At 55.4% G+C, this 17,547-nt stretch overlaps 3 protein-coding genes and 1 long non-coding RNA gene across 8 annotated transcripts in view; 1 reads left to right on the top strand and 3 right to left on the bottom strand.

Moving 5' to 3' along the window:
• Nucleotides 1-17,547, bottom strand: part of LOC309811833 (homeobox protein Hox-C4) — a 63,975-nt gene that overhangs the window by 37,840 nt on the left and 8,588 nt on the right. The window lies entirely within an intron of this gene.
• On the bottom strand, nt 3,804-7,506 carry HOXC8 (homeobox C8). The gene is made up of 2 exons (XM_082635052.1): nt 6,901-7,506; nt 3,804-5,510 (listed from the first exon to the last, which is right to left on the bottom strand). Exons 1-2 carry the CDS (start codon nt 7,334-7,336, stop codon nt 5,218-5,220), a joined length of 729 nt encoding a protein of 242 aa, XP_082491178.1. The 5' UTR covers nt 7,337-7,506; the 3' UTR covers nt 3,804-5,217.
• Nucleotides 7,524-11,491, top strand: LOC309811837. 2 transcript variants are annotated; one of them, XR_014295264.1, is made up of 5 exons: nt 7,524-7,585; nt 8,013-8,069; nt 10,107-10,188; nt 10,280-10,378; nt 10,782-11,491. It is a non-coding gene; the product is annotated as an uncharacterized lncRNA (long non-coding RNA). The 2 variants fall into 2 exon arrangements; XR_014295265.1 differs by having other exon boundaries at nt 10,107-10,378.
• Nucleotides 13,739-16,784, bottom strand: HOXC9 (homeobox C9). The gene is made up of 2 exons (XM_082635051.1): nt 16,044-16,784; nt 13,739-14,284 (listed from the first exon to the last, which is right to left on the bottom strand). Exons 1-2 carry the CDS (start codon nt 16,579-16,581, stop codon nt 14,040-14,042), a joined length of 783 nt encoding a protein of 260 aa, XP_082491177.1. The 5' UTR covers nt 16,582-16,784; the 3' UTR covers nt 13,739-14,039.

Raw genomic sequence — 17,547 nt, 5'->3', positions numbered from 1 at the left:
AGTCGATCGTAAACTTTTATTACTCAGCTGTAAATTTTCTGCAAACAACCGGGAATGCGATGCATTTGTGTAGCGTGTGCAAATGGGCGCCACGGTCGCCATGTTTACCGAATTCTCTCGCAGAGGAAGCATCCCCAGACCCCCACCCCACCCCCACCCACCGCCCAGTCCCCACGGGCCGGGCTGCTCCTGGCTAGCGCGGAAAGGGCAACGGGGGGACTTGACAGGAGAGAAGGAAGGATTCTGGCCGCTGAGTCGGCTGCCTCCCTTTGCCATACCGAATTTTACATATTTTCCTTAATAAATGGGGTATTAAGGCTGGCTCTGGCAGAACCAAAGCTTTGCAAAGGTTTGTGGCATTGGGGCAGTGCCGGTGGCGGCGTGAAGGGACTGAGAAGGGATTCACTCCCTACCCCTGCTCCCTCCCTACCCCTGTTTTTTCTAGGAAGAGAACAACATCCTTCCCAATGGGGCGTCCGGGAAGCCCCCCCGCACTCCACCCCAGCTGGGAACGGGAGGGGCAGGCGGCTGGAGGCCTCATAACCAAGCCTGACCTGGCCACGGTCTGAAGAGCAGAGAGGGTTGAGACCGGTCCTGGGCAGTCCTGCGGAGGCAGCAGGAGGGATGGGAAGGGGGGGCAGCCTCTAGAACCCCCAAAGCGCCCGTCATCCCCAGGTTCCCTTCTCAGAGAAAACGAATGACATTTTCCCCCAAGACCATCCCTAGTGTCAGGTCTCCTCAGTTCCTAGGTTCAGATGGCAGCTTCCTCCTAATCTTTCTAGAATTAAAAATAAAATAAAGGCCCACGATCTTGGCTCCCACTTCTTTTTCCTTTGGGTGCATGGTCATGTGAAGCCTTTTTTGTCTTATCAGGTGGCCCACACCCGCCTGCCTTTTTCAGAAAAATTCTAGTATCTGGGCAGCTGGGACACACCTTGGAGGCTCTGAAAAAAGAACCAATTCTTCCCTAAATTCCACCTTCCATGCTAAACACCGAGCACCCGAGACTCCAGACCCCTGATTTTGGCAATGAATCCAGCGTGGGGGAGCCCAGAATAAATTCCCCCATAGAGACTATTTGCCAACCAGTCGCAACCCAGCCACTTTCTCCACCAGCTGGAAATTTGAAGGTGTAAAGTTCTTCCCTTGGTCCCAAATTAAGCTGGCATGGGGACTTCCGTGGCTGGGTGCCCCCACCCCAACCAACAGGGGGTCCCTCATCCCCTCCCCAAACTTCCTCCACAGTAAGAGAACAGTTCCCTCAGCCGGATGCAGAGACCTCGTTCCTTTTACAAACCCACCCATAAATTTTATAACAGGTAGTTAAAAATTACGACAAGGAAGCGCTGGCCCAGCTTTTCACAATGGGCCGAGGGGAGAATGGGGCAGCACTGCGGGCAGTTCACCGGAAATTTTACTTCTAGTCTGTGGCATAACCTGTCCTGAGTTCGCTTTAACTAGGGCGGGGTGACTCTCTCTAGCCAACACGCGGCCACTGGAGCATCTCATTTAGGGAAGCTGAGGCTGGGGTTAGGGCACTCACTACCTCCCTCACCCCCCAGATCCCCTGCAGGCCCGCTACTCCCTTGGCCTCTGCAGTGAAGTGGGGAGGGAGAGAAAATGCCGAGAGAATTTTCAAAAATGCCAGAGAAACGAATTTGCCCCCCAACTTAATAGCTGCATTATCCCTTCTCTACGGTTGGGATTAGAATAATAAATGTAAGGCGAAATGAGCGAGATGCTTCAATTTAGCAGTTTGAAAGATACTATTTTTCACAAATCACAAATAGCTTTCGGAAGCCACTTTGATTGGCTAATAAACAAGTAAAGAATGGGAGAAAGTCCTATCTGCTGCAGCCGAATGGTCCCCATTCCGGTAATGGGACGGAGGGAGCATTTGGGAGGACGGGTTTCTAAAGAGAGTGCAACCCGCTTGCAATTAACTTCCCCCATAAAACGGGTTTTGCCTCCTTTTCTCTCCAAACGAGAAAACAGAGGCGGTGGGCACCAGGGTTGGGGGGTCGGGTGCTGCAAGAGGGGGCGGCTGGAGCTCTCTTGGTCTGGCCCAACCGATGCTTCGCATCTCAAGCGATGCCGGGTGCCAGACGCACCCAGCCCTCCGACACCGGGCTTGGGGCCACCGGCACTGCGCGGCCGGGGTTGAATGGGACATTGGGTGTGGGGCAAATTCGGCGAGGTTCTTCAAAGCCACTGAGTGTAGGGTCAACCCACTCGGCTACCGGGCCAGCGATTTGTATTAATAGCAATCAGAAGTCCACATTTAAAAATGAAACGGCCCTCGCCAGCCCTCGGAGTCTGGACGCCTGTGGGAAGGCCTGAGGTCGGAGCGAAATGCTCTCTTTTCAGGCCTCCCCGGCGGGTTGCCGGTGTTTCCCGCAGCAGACGGGGTTACCTGGATACCCTGCGCCTGGCAGCAGGGACCCCAGGTTCCGAAACATTTCCCCCAGAGCTGCTCAAAGCTGTTCCCGGCTGCCTGCTGCCTGCGCTCCCAATCGGCAGCCTCACTGGGGCCGCAGGAGTCCCCCATTAATGACGCCTGATCCAATCCTGTGTTCAGGACCACTTTGAGTGGGGGCCAGGCACCCAGATGCGGGTGAAATTACACAAAACTAGAGTCGACCTGAGCCTAAGTCTGGGAAAATCATTGACCAGGGAACAGAGACAGAGAGAGACAGAGAGAGGGATCTGGCCTCAAAAATATTTCAGTCTTTGGGGGTCTGGTTTTTAAGACCAGAAGATCCCTTCCCCTCCCCTCTCCCCCTCTCATGACTGAATCAGATGACTTGTATCTCTGGAATTTGGTATTATTTGACCAGGATCTTACTGGCATAAACAGATTTCTCTGTCTAGGACCCTCCAGGGAGTAGTGAGAGACACCTTGCCCCCCTGAGTCCCTTAGCCTTTAACCCTTTATTTTGGGGAATGAGGAGTCCAATGAAGACTGTCCTTACCCTGCTGTGGCTGGGGTGGGGGACTATACACTCAGCAGCACCCCACAACCCAGGCCAATTGACCCACATTATAAGGGCAGCGCAGGCTGCCCAACTGCCAAGGTGAAGCCAGCAGTGGGCTTGAAACAGCCAGAACAGAGGTTGGAGTAAATGCAAGCCGCCTAGGTGACAGCGACAGCTCTGTGCTGGCCACATTCGCAGTTCAGACTGTGGGAGCATGCTGTTGGCATGCCAGTCCACTCACCTTCTCCTTCTCTCCTCTCCCCTGGGCTTAAGCTTCCTAGCCCCCCACACTCAGGCTTCTTCCAGCCAAGCCCTCCAGACTGCCTTGAGCCTCACATCCTTCCCACCCTGTTCATGGTCTAGTGCTGGGTGCTGAGTACCAAGGGTTGGGCATGAGGGGCATGTGGAGATCAGAAAGTACCCCACTGCCTCATCCTCATCCTCAGCCCCAGCCCCTGGAAGAAAAAGGCCTAGTTGCCGGAGGGGCACAGGGGCAGAGTTTTGGTCTGGGCCCAGCCCAGGACGAGGAGGAAGAAGAGGGATAAGTGGGGAGAATATGCTTTCTTCCCATTGGGATCCTGGCATCCAGAAACCCACTTTGTTTGGAGCCAAGGTTCTCCCAAGAGCATCTTCCTCCTCCTCCTCTTCTTCACCTCCCCCCTTTCACCTGCCCTCCCAGTCCAGCTTGTTCCTCTCCACGTGAGTGCTCCCAACCCCAAGTCAAATCAGTGGAGGAAACCTTTACCAGAGTGTGGAAAAAGAAGCATAAGGAGGGGAGGGGGTAGAGAAGGGGGGGTGCCGGGGAACAAACAAGTCAGTCATTGCAGCTTCAACTATTTTTCTCCTCTTTTTTTTAATTATGACTCACGTATACAATACAAAGTACTTGGACCAGAAACAGGGCTGCTGGGACACAAAATCTACATTCATAGCTGGACATAAAGACAAATGACGAAAAATTATTATTATAGATATATTTTTAACGTTTTTTTTTCTCTCGAGCACATTGCATAAACAGAGAATTCAAGACAGAGTTAACTATACATTCAGTGCAATTTAGTTCTACTCTACTGGGGTTAGAAGCACAATAAAAGCGCACAGGACCGGCGGGCTAGGCAGTCTCAGTTGTTGGGTTTTTCTTATTGAAATAAGCAGCAACAAACGACAACAAAACTGCATTACAAATACTCTCAAAGCGGGATTTCTTCCTATAGGTAGTGATAAAATATGTTGGAGGTTTCTTTCTTTTTTTATTTTAATTTTTTTCTCTTTTTTTCTCCCATATTAGGATTTTTTAAAATTTCTCTCTTTTATTTTGTTCAAGGTTATTGCAGGTTCCCTTTAGGTAGTATGTTAAAGATTTATTATCACTATTATTATTATTATTATCAGTATTATTATTATTTTCATGATGATGGTGATTTCTGAGCGCTCACCAATGCAGCTCAGAGGAAGCTGGGCCCAACAACAGAAATTAGACAGGAAAGGGGAGGAAGGCATGGGCCCGAGTGACCATGGGATGGCTAGGTAGGATCTTAGCGGGTGGCTGCAGGCTCCTATCTACCCGTGGAAAGGGAGGGGGGAGGGGGAGACCCCCATCTGCTTCAGGTTTCCATCAGGTTCCTAGAGAAAGTCAAGGGAGTCTTTCTAAGCGGGGAGCCCCAGGGAGGAGGAGGGGATATTCCTCGTTATCATTTAAAAAATGTCTTTGAACATCTTCCCTTTCTTTTCCTTCCTTCCTTCAATCTTCTGTCCTTTGGGGGGGGAAAAAAGTCAATCTAATACACTAATCCTAGCTTGAAAACAAAGCCGCCACGAGTCTTCTTCTGCAGTTTGAGGGGGTTCCCCTCTAAAATAAATACCAGAGAAGCAGGGAGGTGGCAGGGTGGCAAGACGGGGCCGGGAGAAGGGGCAAAGACTCCAGGTCTCAGACCTTAAAATCCAGGCAGGACTAAGAAGGGTGGGGGGACGGACAAGTGTGTGTGTTGGGGCAACGACTGAGACAGAGAACTTTTCGCTGTGTCTCGGTCTCCCCCCTCCAGTCCCCAAACAAATAAAGATCCGGGGAAGTCCAAAGGTAATAAAACCCGAGCTGCAAGTATCTGACAGGTAGTTGGGGTTTTGAGTGTCATTCTATTCTCTATAAAAGCAAATGACAGTCGTAAACTTCTCAATTTATCCGCTACCATAAAACGAAACTTCAAGGGAGTTGCTAAAGGGGGGGGGGTCCTCTCTTTTTTGCTCAGTCCTTGTTTTCTTCCTTTTCCTCCTCTTCTTTCTCCTCTTCCTCATTTCCTTCTTCCTCCACCTTCTCCTCGTCTCGGGCTCCCGGCAGTTTATCCTTGTTGTTCTCCTTTTTCCACTTCATCCTTCGGTTCTGGAACCAGATCTTCACTTGTCTCTCAGTCAGTCCCAGGGCGTGAGAGACTTCAATCCGGCGCTTTCGTGTCAAATAAGGATTAAAGAGAAACTCCTTTTCTAGTTCCAAGGTCTGATACCGGCTGTAAGTTTGCCTTCCGCTGCGCCGCCCCGGAGCTGGACAGAACAGAAGCCCAGTCTGGTTATGTTTGGGTGGGGGCCTGGCTTTCCCCTGTCACTCTTCCTCCCCTGAAGTCCCCCCTGTGTTCTGCCCAGTTCCCCTCCCTCCTGCAGAAAAGGCAAGAGTGGAAATCAGGCAAGGGCAGGAAAGTTTGGGGGTTTGTTTTGGTTTGGCTTCACCTTGGGAGGTGGGGGGGGCAGGGACTGGGGTCTGTCTGGAAAGTAGGGGCTGGCAGAGGCCAGGGGGGCACTGTAGAGTCTCCCCAGGCCTGCAGTCCCAGAAAACTGGCCCTTGCAGCTTTGTTCACAAGTGCAGAGGGGCATTGGGTGAGCAGGGCTGGGGACAGAGTCTGTTTCCAAAAGGAAGGCATAAGGGCTGGGGGTGAAGAAGTGGGGCTCTGTTCACTGCCCTTCCTCGGATCTCTCTGCCTAATGCTTTTCCAGAAGAAAAATAATTGATCTCCTGGAATGTGTCACTGCTTGGCCTGATTGCTAACTGGAGACCAGCAAATAAATCACGGGCCATCCCCACTGGAACTTGTCGCCTTCTCGCGTCCCCTTTTACTTCGAAACTGGGCTCTGAGGGGCCACCCTTGGAGGGGCTCATGACCTGAGCTGCCCTGAGGGTCTCAGGGACACCCTGCAAGCCTTTGATTGGGGATAGCTTGGCGAGGGTCCCCCGGACCTCAGAGCTCTCTAATCTGCATGGCCTCCATCCTTTGCAGGACTCTTTTTTCTTCTCCCTGGCTCTCTCTCTCTTCTCTCCAACTGAGGGAAGTAAAGCAAAGTTGGGGTAGTGGCCCTAAGGTTAGCTCTCTGAGAGGAGGTGGTGGGTGCCCCAGACAGGCAGAGCACCTGTCCTTGGGGTCCCGCCACCCTCTGATCCAGCTAGGGAAGGGAAGCAGGGGTCTCCCTTCACCCCAAGACAGCCTGGCCACTGTCCTGGACTGAGGCTGTCTGCCTTATGGAGAAACTGGCTTGCTCCAAAGGCTGATAACCTCAGGGTCCCCGGCCCCTTCCCAGCCACCTCCCCAACTTTGACTAGAGATGGTGAGAGGGAGAGACAGAGAGGGGTGGAGGGGAGAGAGAGAGAGACAGACAGACTGACTGACTGACAGAACTGAAGAAAACGTTCTTTTTAACCCTTTGCACCCAGACACCACCTTTTCCCCCACCTTCACCTCAACCCCCCAAATCTCCCAGGCGAACTCCGTGCCCCACCCCCAGCTGAACCTCCCAACCTCCAGAAACCCACTCACGCCCGGGGGTGGGGCCCGAGAGAGCCCCAAGCCAGGAGGTAAAGCGAGGGCAGACATAAAGGAGGCAAGGGCGGGGGGAAGACCCCGGAGCGCGGGAGACCAAGGGGGAAAGAGAAAAGGCTTCTCACCGTGGGGTCTCATCCATGGAAACATGAGGCTGGGAGACGAGTTTTGATTTAAGTGGCCTTGTCCTTCGCTACTGTTAGTGTTGGCGGAGGATTTACAGTCGGGATATTGCACCACGCTCGCCTCTTGCTGAGCCCCATAAAGGGACTGTCTGGGGAGCGCCTCGTAGCCATAGAATTTGGAGGCGTCTCCGTGGCAGCTCAGCGAGCACGGGTTCTGCTGGTAGCCCGAGTTGGAGATGCCCGAGGTGCCGTGGTGGAAGAAGTCTTGGACGTGGTGCGAGGCGTGCTGGAAGCCGGGCGCCGAGCCGCCGGGCCCGTACACCAGCGCATGGCTCCGGCCCACGCTCTGCGGGAAGCGGCAGTCGTAATAGGCCGGCTCCAGGGACTCGCCGCCTTTGTACTTGGAGAACAGGGGGTTGACGAAGTAGGAGCTCATGCTGGGCACATGAAAACCCGCCGCCCTCTCCCCTCTGGCTCCCGACTCCCCCGCCCGGGACCCCGAAACTGCCCTCCCCCCGGGAGCGATCCCGAGGCCGGCCGGCTCCCCGGGGCGGCGGGCCGGGCTGGGCAGGTGGGGGGCGCCTGGGTGCCGGCGGGGCGGCGCAGCTCCCGGGCTGGGCGCGGGCGGCGGCGGGCGAGCGGGTGGCGGCGGCGGCGGCGGCGCGGCTCTCTTCACTGTCGGTAGGTAGAGCTCGCGCTCTCGCACTTAGCTCTTTCCTTTAACAGCCCAGGCGAATTCCTCAATTCCTCAGACTCCCGGCGGTGGCGGCGCTTACACGCGATTCGCGTTCATCAATCCACGACATGAAGACAGGCGAGAGGGAGAGAGGGAGAGAGGGAGAGAGAGGGAGAGAGGGAGAGAGAGAGAGGGAGAGAGGGAGAGAGAGAGAGGGAGAGAGAAGAAAGGGAGGGATGGCGGGAGGGTGGTAGAGGGGTTCAGGGCTGGGGGGGACCTGGAAGAAGGGCAGGGGAGGAAGGGGGAGGGATGGGGGTGTGGTATGTCGGGGGGGTGGTGGTGAGCCAGCCCTAGCTAACGACTAGAGCCAGCTTTTCCAAGGTGCGCATTCAGATTTGAAGGTGCCTCTCCCCCCTTCTCTTTTCCTTCCTCTCAGAGAGAGACAGAGAGAGAGATACCTGAGCCAGCAGGTCAACTCAGGTTACCTCAACAGGTATAAGACCCCCGAGGGGTTGAATGCCAACAAGAAACAGTTGCTCCCCTAACCCCCAAAGATGGGCTCCCCAGGGGGGTCCTTAAGTCTGGGGACTCTGAGGAGGAACAAGCACAAGCGCATCATATCCCCAAACACTTCAGGCATCAGAACCCTCCATGGCTCTTGCCCCTCCCCAGGGTGGGAAGCTGTCCTGTCTTCCCTAGATCCTTAAGATTCCCTTGCCTGCCTGCCTGCTGTGGGTAGTGGAGAGGGCCAGAGGCAGGGGGCACTCCATATACCCAGTCAGGGCTGCACTGACCCTTCAGACACCAGCTCCTGCCTGAGGCAGGAAGCCCGGGCAATAGCCACGAGCTTGCTGGAGAGCAAAGCTGCCGGTGGGGACAGAGAAGGAGAGGGCAGCTGGTGGGTCCCTGGCTTCTGGCTGGGCTGATCCAGGAGGTCTCTTCTTAGGAGACCCCTTGTATCTGGGTTGGAGGAGACTAAAAGCAGGCCTCTTAGCTGTCCCCACATACCCTAACCCCATAGGAAATGCCAGTTTGGCTAGGAGGGGCCCCGTGGCTTCACCACACACACCCCTACACTTCCCCAGGCAGGCTGCCCAGGTCAGGATGTGGATGGGAACTGTCAACAGACACTCTTTAAATATTTACCCACACTTTCTCTGGGGGGCTTCCCCCATCCCCAAGACTGGGTAAATTCAAGTTAATTCTAATGGATAAAGGAACCTTATTCCATCAGCACCCTTTCCTGGACATAAACATGTACAATTATGTGGACTTAACCCAGACAGAGAGAAAAGGGAGAAAGTCAGAGAGCTGTGGATATGTGTGCTGTGTGCAGGTGAATGAAGAAGAGCAATAAGAATGATTTTTCCGGTCCTCCCCCTCCACAGTGTGTGAGGTTGTCATACACAGGGCAACGCGGGGCCATACTCGGGACCCACACATATTGTATGTGCTACCTTCCATTCTGAAAAACATCAAATGCATGCTCACTCAGCTATCACGCATGCCATGCCGGGAAGCACCCCTGTCACCTCACAGACACTGTGCACACACATGCACATCTAGGCACATATGAAAATAAGACCTGATCAACACACATGCATCTTTAGCTCTTTGCATCATGAAAAAAAATTGCTACCTATTTTCCTTCCACATCCTGGGGTTTCAGGGTTGGATGAGGAAGGAGGCGGTTAGAAAACCAGATCTTTTTCTTCCCCATCCAGAGCCCAGCTTTGGGGATGGAGGACGAAATGAAAGTGCAGGGGAGGATGGTGTAGAGAGAATGAGCTTCCCCCTTTTGTATCTAAATAATTGCTGAGGAAATGGCCACTGTCAGCCAAATTCCCAAAGGAGAGTCACCGGTGGCCCAGCAAGAGACGCTTCCAGGATCCCCTGAATTTGGAAGAACCTACCCCCATCTGACTTAGGGACCGCCCAAACTCTGTGACACCCAGAACTCTGGCCCTGGAGCAGCAGGAGGGGGGAGGGTCAGCGGAGGGCCGTGCCAGGGCTGCAGGCCTCCCCAGGGTCCATGGCAGTAGAGGGCATGACAGAGGTCTCCTCCACTACCAGAGCACGCTGCAGGCTTGGTTCTGGCCCTGCCTTTTCTGAGCCTGTTCTGTGGCTACTGAGCTGAACGAGACAGACTCTGGGCTCCCAGTTTCTAGGTCACTGGGGACTGTCATAAATACTTTCTCTTCCCCCCCGGGAAAGAGGAGGCTGGGCAGGCCAGATCCGCTCTGGGGCCTGCGCCTTATCTTTTAGGGGCTGGGGGGATATCTCGACACTTTATGGTCCAGCGAAAACCCTGCCACAGAACTAGTCTTCCGGGCCTTTGTGTCCTGGAATGTGACTGTCCCGAGTGTGCTGCCAGCACCGTCTGCTCCGAGAGCCCACCAGTCCCGAAATCCCTGGTTGGACTTGGTTTCCCCTTTCGGGGTGGAGGGGGGGCGTCCCTCGCCTTTTCTTTCTTTCGTTCATTTGATTGTTTTTTTCTTTTACGCGTATCTGGTTGATTTCTCTCCGGGAGCCTGGATATAAAGGAACCGCAAGCAGCCATCCTTGCTGGGGCGTCTCTGTCCCTCGCCCCGAGGCCTCCACCGCCCTCTTAGGTACCACGGATTTATGGTCTTTTGTCCGGGTCATTCTGCCTTTTCGTGTTAATTACGCGCTGCCTGCTTCGTGCTTATCTCCTCCGCAAAGCGATTATTTTCGGCGCCCGCCCTCCTGAGATTCCCGAGTCTGCTGCCAGAGCGAGGGCCCATCTCCCGCCGCCACTCTCGATTTATTTACACCTCACAGGTGAGAGGATTGATTTGCTCAGAGCCAGAGGGGCCGGGCTGGGCCGGGGCGCCGGGCCTTCTTGTCGCTGCTCCTCGGGGCTGGGCCTCAAGCGTCAGTGCGGCCAGGCCGGCCGGGGGCACCGCCGCCGCCTCTAACATTGAGCAACAGCGCCACCTCGCGTCCACTTGCTCCAATGCAGTCCGGCCGGGAAAAAGCCAACAGCTAGAGCAAGCAGGTCCCCAGGCTTGACCCAAAGGTGGGAGGTGGAAGGAAGGAGTTTCCAAATGGGTGCGCGTGAGAGGGGTCCCCGGAAGGGATTTCCCTCCGGACCGCTTCTCTTTTGTTTTCTAAATTCTAGAAATAAACCTTGTCAAAGGTTTCACACTATTTTCTTTCTGTCACCCTCCCTTCCCGCATTAAGAGACACTGTGAAAAGGAACTGCCGCGATTTCCCCCGCGTTCAGGCGCATTTCTGGCCTCGGAACACCTCCGCGCACGCAGATGCACGCCCCGAAGCTCCCGCGACCGCCTGCCCGCGGCGCGCACCCTAAACTCCTCGCTCCTCTTACCCTGCCGCTGGCTCCGCACCGCCTATTCCGCTGCCGCCTGCAGGACTTTGGGGTGGGATTCTGACTTCTCCCGGCTCTTTGCCCCCTGGTTTGTAGCCCATCCCTCTCTCTCACGCGCGCGCTCTCTCCACCTCTCCCTCCCAGCCAGTGAGGTCCTGTTCTCCGTGGACCATAGACAAAACATTCCTATAATCCGATTTCAAAGGAAAGAGTGTCCACCTTATTTAAACCATAAAACAATTAAGCCCAGACGTCTAGCCAGCTCCGCGCTGCTGTTTTGTTCGGCCCCATTCAGAATCCAGCGCAGGGAGACAAACAGCGCCATAAAAGAGGCATTTCGGGGCCGCGGAAATGTACCTATCCTCTGCCTTCCCAAGTGGAACAACCTTTAGGGTTTTGTGATTCTGACAAAGGAGCAGAGGAGAGGTGGGAGGAGAAGATCAGGGCAGGGGGGCGTTTGCAAGCCCCTCTTTCCTCCCCAGCTTTCGTTTCTTTCCCCAGATGTGTGTTGTGTTGTGGTGGTTTGAGTTCACAAATGACAATAAATAAAACTAGAATCCAATCCTGACCTGCAGGCTGGAGGCCGAGCTGGTACTGAACAGTGGGCTGGACCGGGTGGGCCTGCTCTGGATCCCACGCTCTGCTCGGGGCCCTCCTTCCTGCCCGGAGCAAGGCCGGCTCAGGAGGGCCGCAGGAAGCAGGCCGCGCTGACGGACGGACGAGGGGAGGCGACAGGGCCTTGGAGCAGGGGCGGGGTGGAGGCCCGGAAACGCCGCCGAGCTCGGGCCGGAGAGAAGCCTGAGTCCCGGCGGTCAGGACCGAGGGAGACGGGTGCCTTGTCCTCCGCCCGGTGCGGAACTGAGGCCAGGGTCCCAGAACAGCAAAATGGCCCAGGGGAGGAGCGAGGAAGGGAGAAAAGAGAGAAAACTACAGGCAAAGCACCTTTCAAAAGGACCGAGAAAACAATCGCTTCTGGAATTGGGGAGGTCTCTTAAGCGGGGAAGACGAGAGGAAATATCAAAACAAAATGTTCACCTCTTCCCACCTTCCTCCAGCTCCCGAAATTGGAGTATTTAGTAGAAGCAGGGAGTAGGAGATTCAAATGATGGGGAAGGGGCTGGTCCCTACAAGTGCCTCACCAGTCCTGTAAGGTGATGCCATGGAGGAAGCTGCACAGGGACTGGGGTCCCCAATTGTTTTCTCCTACGGTGGTATTCCCCAAGTATTCAGAGCAACATTCTGCACCCTCGCCAGAATGGGCAGCCCGAGATATTAAAGGGCTATATTTCAAGCAGTCTGAGTTTAATAGTTTCCAGATTGGGGGATTTCCGAGAATGGGGGCGCCGGGCCGAGTCATACCCGGCAGCTTGAGTCTGCTTCTGATTAGCAGATGAAAACTGCCGGTTCTGGGGAAGGCACTCTGGGGTGCTATGCAGCCAACCAGCCCCATTGGGCTGTTACACACACATCCCCACATCCTTGCCCCTTGGGTCCCACAGCCACCAGAGAACACCCCATTCCTGGCTAATCCCTGACCAGCTTCTTTGGGCCCTAGCTGCGCCATCTCCCAGAAATGCTGCAGCCGCTCAGCATAACCCCGGCACCCCCAGATCAACATTCAAAATAAGCACCAGAGAGAGAGATTGATTAGAAAAGAGAGAACCAGGAGGTGGAGGAGAGAGAGAGAGAGGAGCTGAGAATACATTGAGAAGTAGAAACTAAATCTAATTCTGATTCTGGTTTTGCCATCTTTCTCCTTCCTCCCTCTCTCCCTTCCTTCTCTTTCTTTCCCTCTTTTTCTCTTTCCTCCCTCCCTTCCTCCCTCCCTTGCCCCCCACTTCCTTCTTTCCTTCCTTCCTCCTTTTCTTCCCTCCCTACCCTCTCTCTGCATCTTCCTTCTTTCACTCTCAATGCCCAGTGCCTGTCCGGCTCCCTAAGGCCTGCTGGGCCTGCTTCCTCACCATTCACCACACACCCTCCCTAGCACTGCCCCCCCCACCCACAAGCCACCCCTCAAAGCACCGATGCAGCCGGGCAAGAATCCAGCCTGGGCCCTCACCCAGCACCCAACTTTCATCTTTACCTATCTCTTCCCTCCGATCTCATGTACTCATAAATTATTACAATTAATTACAGCCAGGGAAAGCCATTCATGGTGTGCCCCCACCCCCAGGGACTCCCATCTTGCTACCAGGAGACTCACAGGCAGCCAGCCTGGGCAGGCACAAGTTGGACCCGGGCCTCGGCAGCCTCCACTGCACCCTGGGAGCCCTCAGCCCCATCGCACCCTGCCTGGAGAAGCGGCGGGGACTTGCCCTTCCGAAGCAGAGGGAGCCCCTTGCCTGGCTCCCGCCTCCCCCAAAGGATCTAAGCACTTGCTTCCTCCACGCCAGAAGCCTGGGAGCCACAGGGAGGAGAAATAACGAGAACTGGATACGGTTGGGTTTCTGGTTTTTTAAGTGACTTCGATATATTAACACAGAGCTGTTCTACCATAACAAACAGAAGCACGTTACAGGACGGACTCTGGGGATGAGGAGACACTGCTATGTACACGCCAGAGGCGCTGGCCTGAGCCGCCGGACCCAGCCTGCGGCATGGTCCCCGGCCCTCGCCCCTCAGCTTCTGGGCTGGGAAGCATTCTTGTGTATATGTGTGTGTGTGTGTTTTTTTTTTTTTTGTACAAAATCTGCACGCAGAGCACCCCAGGCCTGGGGAAGGATGGCCCAGACCAAATACAACACAGGAGAAAAAAAATAGAAATATAGCGATTCAAGTACTGGCTTCTCTGAAGAAAGGAGAAAAAAAATCACATTTGTGTGTGTCATTTATTTCAGTTGCGCTGGGAGAAGAGAACGCGCTTTCTCTCCCGGCCTCCTCCTCCTTGCTGGGTAGAACTAACTAAAACACCAATTTCTCAACACTGAACCCTCCCAAATCGCAAGAGTTTTCCTTCTCCCCTTCCCTTTTTTTCTTTTTAAGCCGACTGGCTTTTCTCTATCTTGCTCTTTCCTTGTCTTTTTCGTGCTGTTTCCCGCCTGGGTTGGGGTATTCTTGTGGGTTTTTTGTTTTTCCCTTGGCTGTGCCAGGGCAGCAGGCTGGGGCAGGGTTTAGGATTGCTCCTTGTCGGTTTTTTCTTTATTCATCTTTTTCATCTTCATCCTCCGGTTCTGAAACCAGATTTTGACCTGCCGCTCGGTGAGGTTGAGAACCCGGGCCACCTCGTACCGACGGTCCCTGGTTAAATACATATTGAAGAGAAACTCCTTCTCCAGTTCCAGCGTCTGATACTTGGTGTAGGGGCAGCGCTTCTTCCTTGTGGAGCGGGCGTGAATCCAGTTGGCCACGGGGTTGCCTGGAGGGCCAAACACAGGCAGGGGTCAGTGGAGCCCCTTTCCAGTCCAAGACGCCTGCCACCCCACCCCCAGCCTCAGCCAGGCTCCCCAAACCCAATAATTGAACCTGAATTTGGGCACGTTTTGCTTGAGGAATTTCCCCCCTTACTCCTTTTGCGTTCTCCCCCCTCCTCATCTTCCCCCTCCTCGGTTTCCAGCACCTAAAACGATAGGAAATCGAAGCTATCAAAGCCTCTACAGTCTGGTCCTCAGCTTCAAGAGTAGTAATTTGAGAATATCCCCATAAAAAGTCCAAATTCCCAACCGTTTCATAGGCCCATAAACGCTTCTCTCTCTTGTTTTTTATTTTTATAGCGAGGTCTCTCTCCTCCCCACTTCCCTCCTCCTCTGCCCCCTCCCATCCTCCCAGCCCACGACCAAGTCCTGAAATTTCAGCAGTTCTGCTTCCTGACCCTGAGAGTCCCCAAGCCCCTCACTACCCTCTCCAGCGCCCCATCTCCGCGCTCTCAGAATTCAACCCTGCTGAGGCGAATTCTCAGAGTGATGCTGGGATGGCAAAAGCCTTTCTCCTCTCCCCAGGGAGCTGCTGGCCTTGGGGACAGGCTCCCCTATATCTTAGCTTCCCTGTTTGGCTCCCAGTGCCCCCTCCTCCTGCAAGCCCCAGGACAGGCTCTGCAGGAGCGAAGCCTCCAATTTCAGGTTTATGGGAGTAGCTGAGGGCAAGGAGGGAAGCCTTCAGAGGGGTATAATTAGGCCCTGGCCCCTTATGGGGCTGCAGGAAAGGAGTTCCTGCAACCCCCTCCTGGGACTCCCCCAGACACTTCCTCACACCCAGGGGCTGCACCCCTTCCCCTGCTGTTTCCCCTTCTCTCCTCTTTCTCTGGACCTGCAGCCCTCACCTGTCCCCCCACCCCACCTCACCCCACCTCACCCCACCTCACCTCACCTACCCCTGCCTTTCTTTGCAACACTCAGATGGCTCCTGTTTCCCTGATTGGCGTGTGTGTGTGTGTGTGTGTGTGTGTGTGTTGTGTGTACAATTCTCTAATCTGGGGAGATACCGCTTCCCGCTCCCCACTCCTCATCCCTGACCCCCATTCCCACCCCTCTCTCCTGCAGACGCTCAGAAGAGGGCTCTCAAGTTTAAGGAGACTGGGACCCCACTTCTCTCCCCCAACTCTGGAAGTCCTGATCTCTCCAAGTTCCCAGGCTGGGAGAGCCCCCAGACCCCTCACCCAGTGTTCCTGGGGGAGAAGCTCATGGACCCTCTGTTTTATGAATCTCTAGTGGGATGAGGACCCCTACACTGCCTGGGAGGTAGGGGGTGGCTTTTCTCCTTGGGGTTATTTCCTCTCTGCCCCCAGTGTCCTCCCCATCTCTCCCCCATCCCACCCCAAACCATAAAATGAACCTTGCCCCCACCCCATCCCCTGGCCCTGTCTGCATTTCTTCGAAAGTAGCGACTGAGCCAAAAAGCCTGGGCTGGGGGTGTGCGGGCGGGGGTCTCATCAAAGCCAGCTCCTGGGAGAGGAGCCCCCCTCAGCCTTCTCCGAACCTGGCTCCCTGGGCCCCCTTCTCAGACCTTCCTGCCCCTGAAAGCTCCCCAAGGTAATTCGCTTTTATTGAGTCCTCACCCCCTCGCCCTCGCCCCTCTCCCGCGCTCCCTGCGCCGCTCCGAGGGGCTGTAATCCGGCTCCCCCCGCCCGGCCTCCCTTCCCCTCCCGCGCGGGTTGTAAAGGAAAATTGCTCCCAACTTACTGGGGTCCAGGTCGGCCTTCTCCTCTTTGTGCTTGCTGCCGGCGAGGGCGTCCGCCTCGGGCGAGGGCAGGGTCTGCGGGGCGCGGTCGCGCAGTTCCCCGGGCGAGCCGTACATGTAGTCCGGGTAGCTGCGGCCGTCGCCCGGGCCGCAGTCGGCGCGGCGCCCGGGGTAGGCGTCCGGCTTGAGGGCGTAGTGACGACCCCCGGCCGGGAAGCTGGGGAAGGAGACGGCGCCGGACAGCGGCTCGAGCCAAGTCCGCATGTAGCGCGTGTCGGCGCCGAGGTGGGGCTGGGGGCCGTACGGGTGGTAGACCACGGACGACTGCGAGGGCACGGGCGCCCACGACGTGCTGAACACGGCCGGCTTGGGCGCGAAGCTACAGGACGGAAAATCGCTACAGTCCGGCACCAAACCGCTGGGTCTGGCGGCGGCGGGGTGAGCCCCCGTGGCCGGAAACCTGGACGCTAGGAGGTCTTCATTGTCGTGAGAGATGAGCGAGTCCACGTAATAGTTACTGATGGGCCCCGTCGCCGACATCGTAACAGGGTTTTACATACATAAGATTATTGTATGAACTGTATATGTACTTTTTATCTGCTCACAGAACAATCAAGGCAGGTAATTATTTTTCCAGCCTTTTCCCCGCAGCTCATTGGCTCCCCGGCCCCCACGTGATCGTATTTACCCAAAAATACGGCGCGGATCAATGCGCAGGGGCTTTTTTTCCTGGCTTTTTTTTTTTTTTTTTAACCTTCTCCCACCCTCTTCTCTCTGCTGATCCCCGCGACCTGCGTTTTCCTGGGGGTTCGCAACTCTGGACCCAAGGACCCGGCCACCCCCTCAGGACAACTCGCATCTCAGCAGAGAAGCCCCTGGCTCGTGTCCACCCCTAAGCAGATGGCCTCCGCCCCCACCCCCGGGAGGATTTCTTGATGGGGTGCAAGTGCCACTCCCCGAAGCCAGGGTTTCCGGACCCCCGGGGCCGAGCTGGGCGCGGGAGCCCCGCAGGGGCGGAGAGGCCGGCCGAGGTAGGTGGAGGAACTATTTCTTGACGTAATCCGTCTCTGTCGGCCCCGACGCTCCCGCAGTCTCTGCGCGAGCCGAGATCAGCGATTGTCAGTTCCGAACGTGGCTTTTAAAAATACGTTTTTAAACAGTGTGTATGTATGTATTTCTTTCAGGAGCAGCAGCAGCGAGGGAGGGAGAGTGGGAGGGGACTGGGGAAGCTGGGGTGGAGGGAGGGAAGGAGGGGAAGGGGAGCGTCCTTCTGCCAGTGGCCAACTCAGCCCCCCAAATTTGGGACAGGGGAAGCTTGGGGAAGGTGGTCCGCGGGTGGGAGGGGTAGGACCTCGGGACCTCGTACACCTTTGTCACCAGAAGTTCTCTCTTGGCTTTGGCACAGATACGCAAACGCCTTTATTTTAAATTTATTGTATCTATTTATCTTTCTTTGCCAGCCTGAAGAAGTGGAGGAGAGACCTAAACAACTTCAGTGGGTTGTCC

The sequence above is a fragment of the Mesoplodon mirus genome (assembly GCF_964341445.2).
Source record: "Mesoplodon mirus genome assembly, chromosome: 11".
In the NCBI taxonomy this organism is placed as follows: domain Eukaryota; kingdom Metazoa; phylum Chordata; class Mammalia; order Artiodactyla; family Ziphiidae; genus Mesoplodon; species Mesoplodon mirus.
This window is presented reverse-complemented; position numbering and strand designations above follow the sequence as displayed.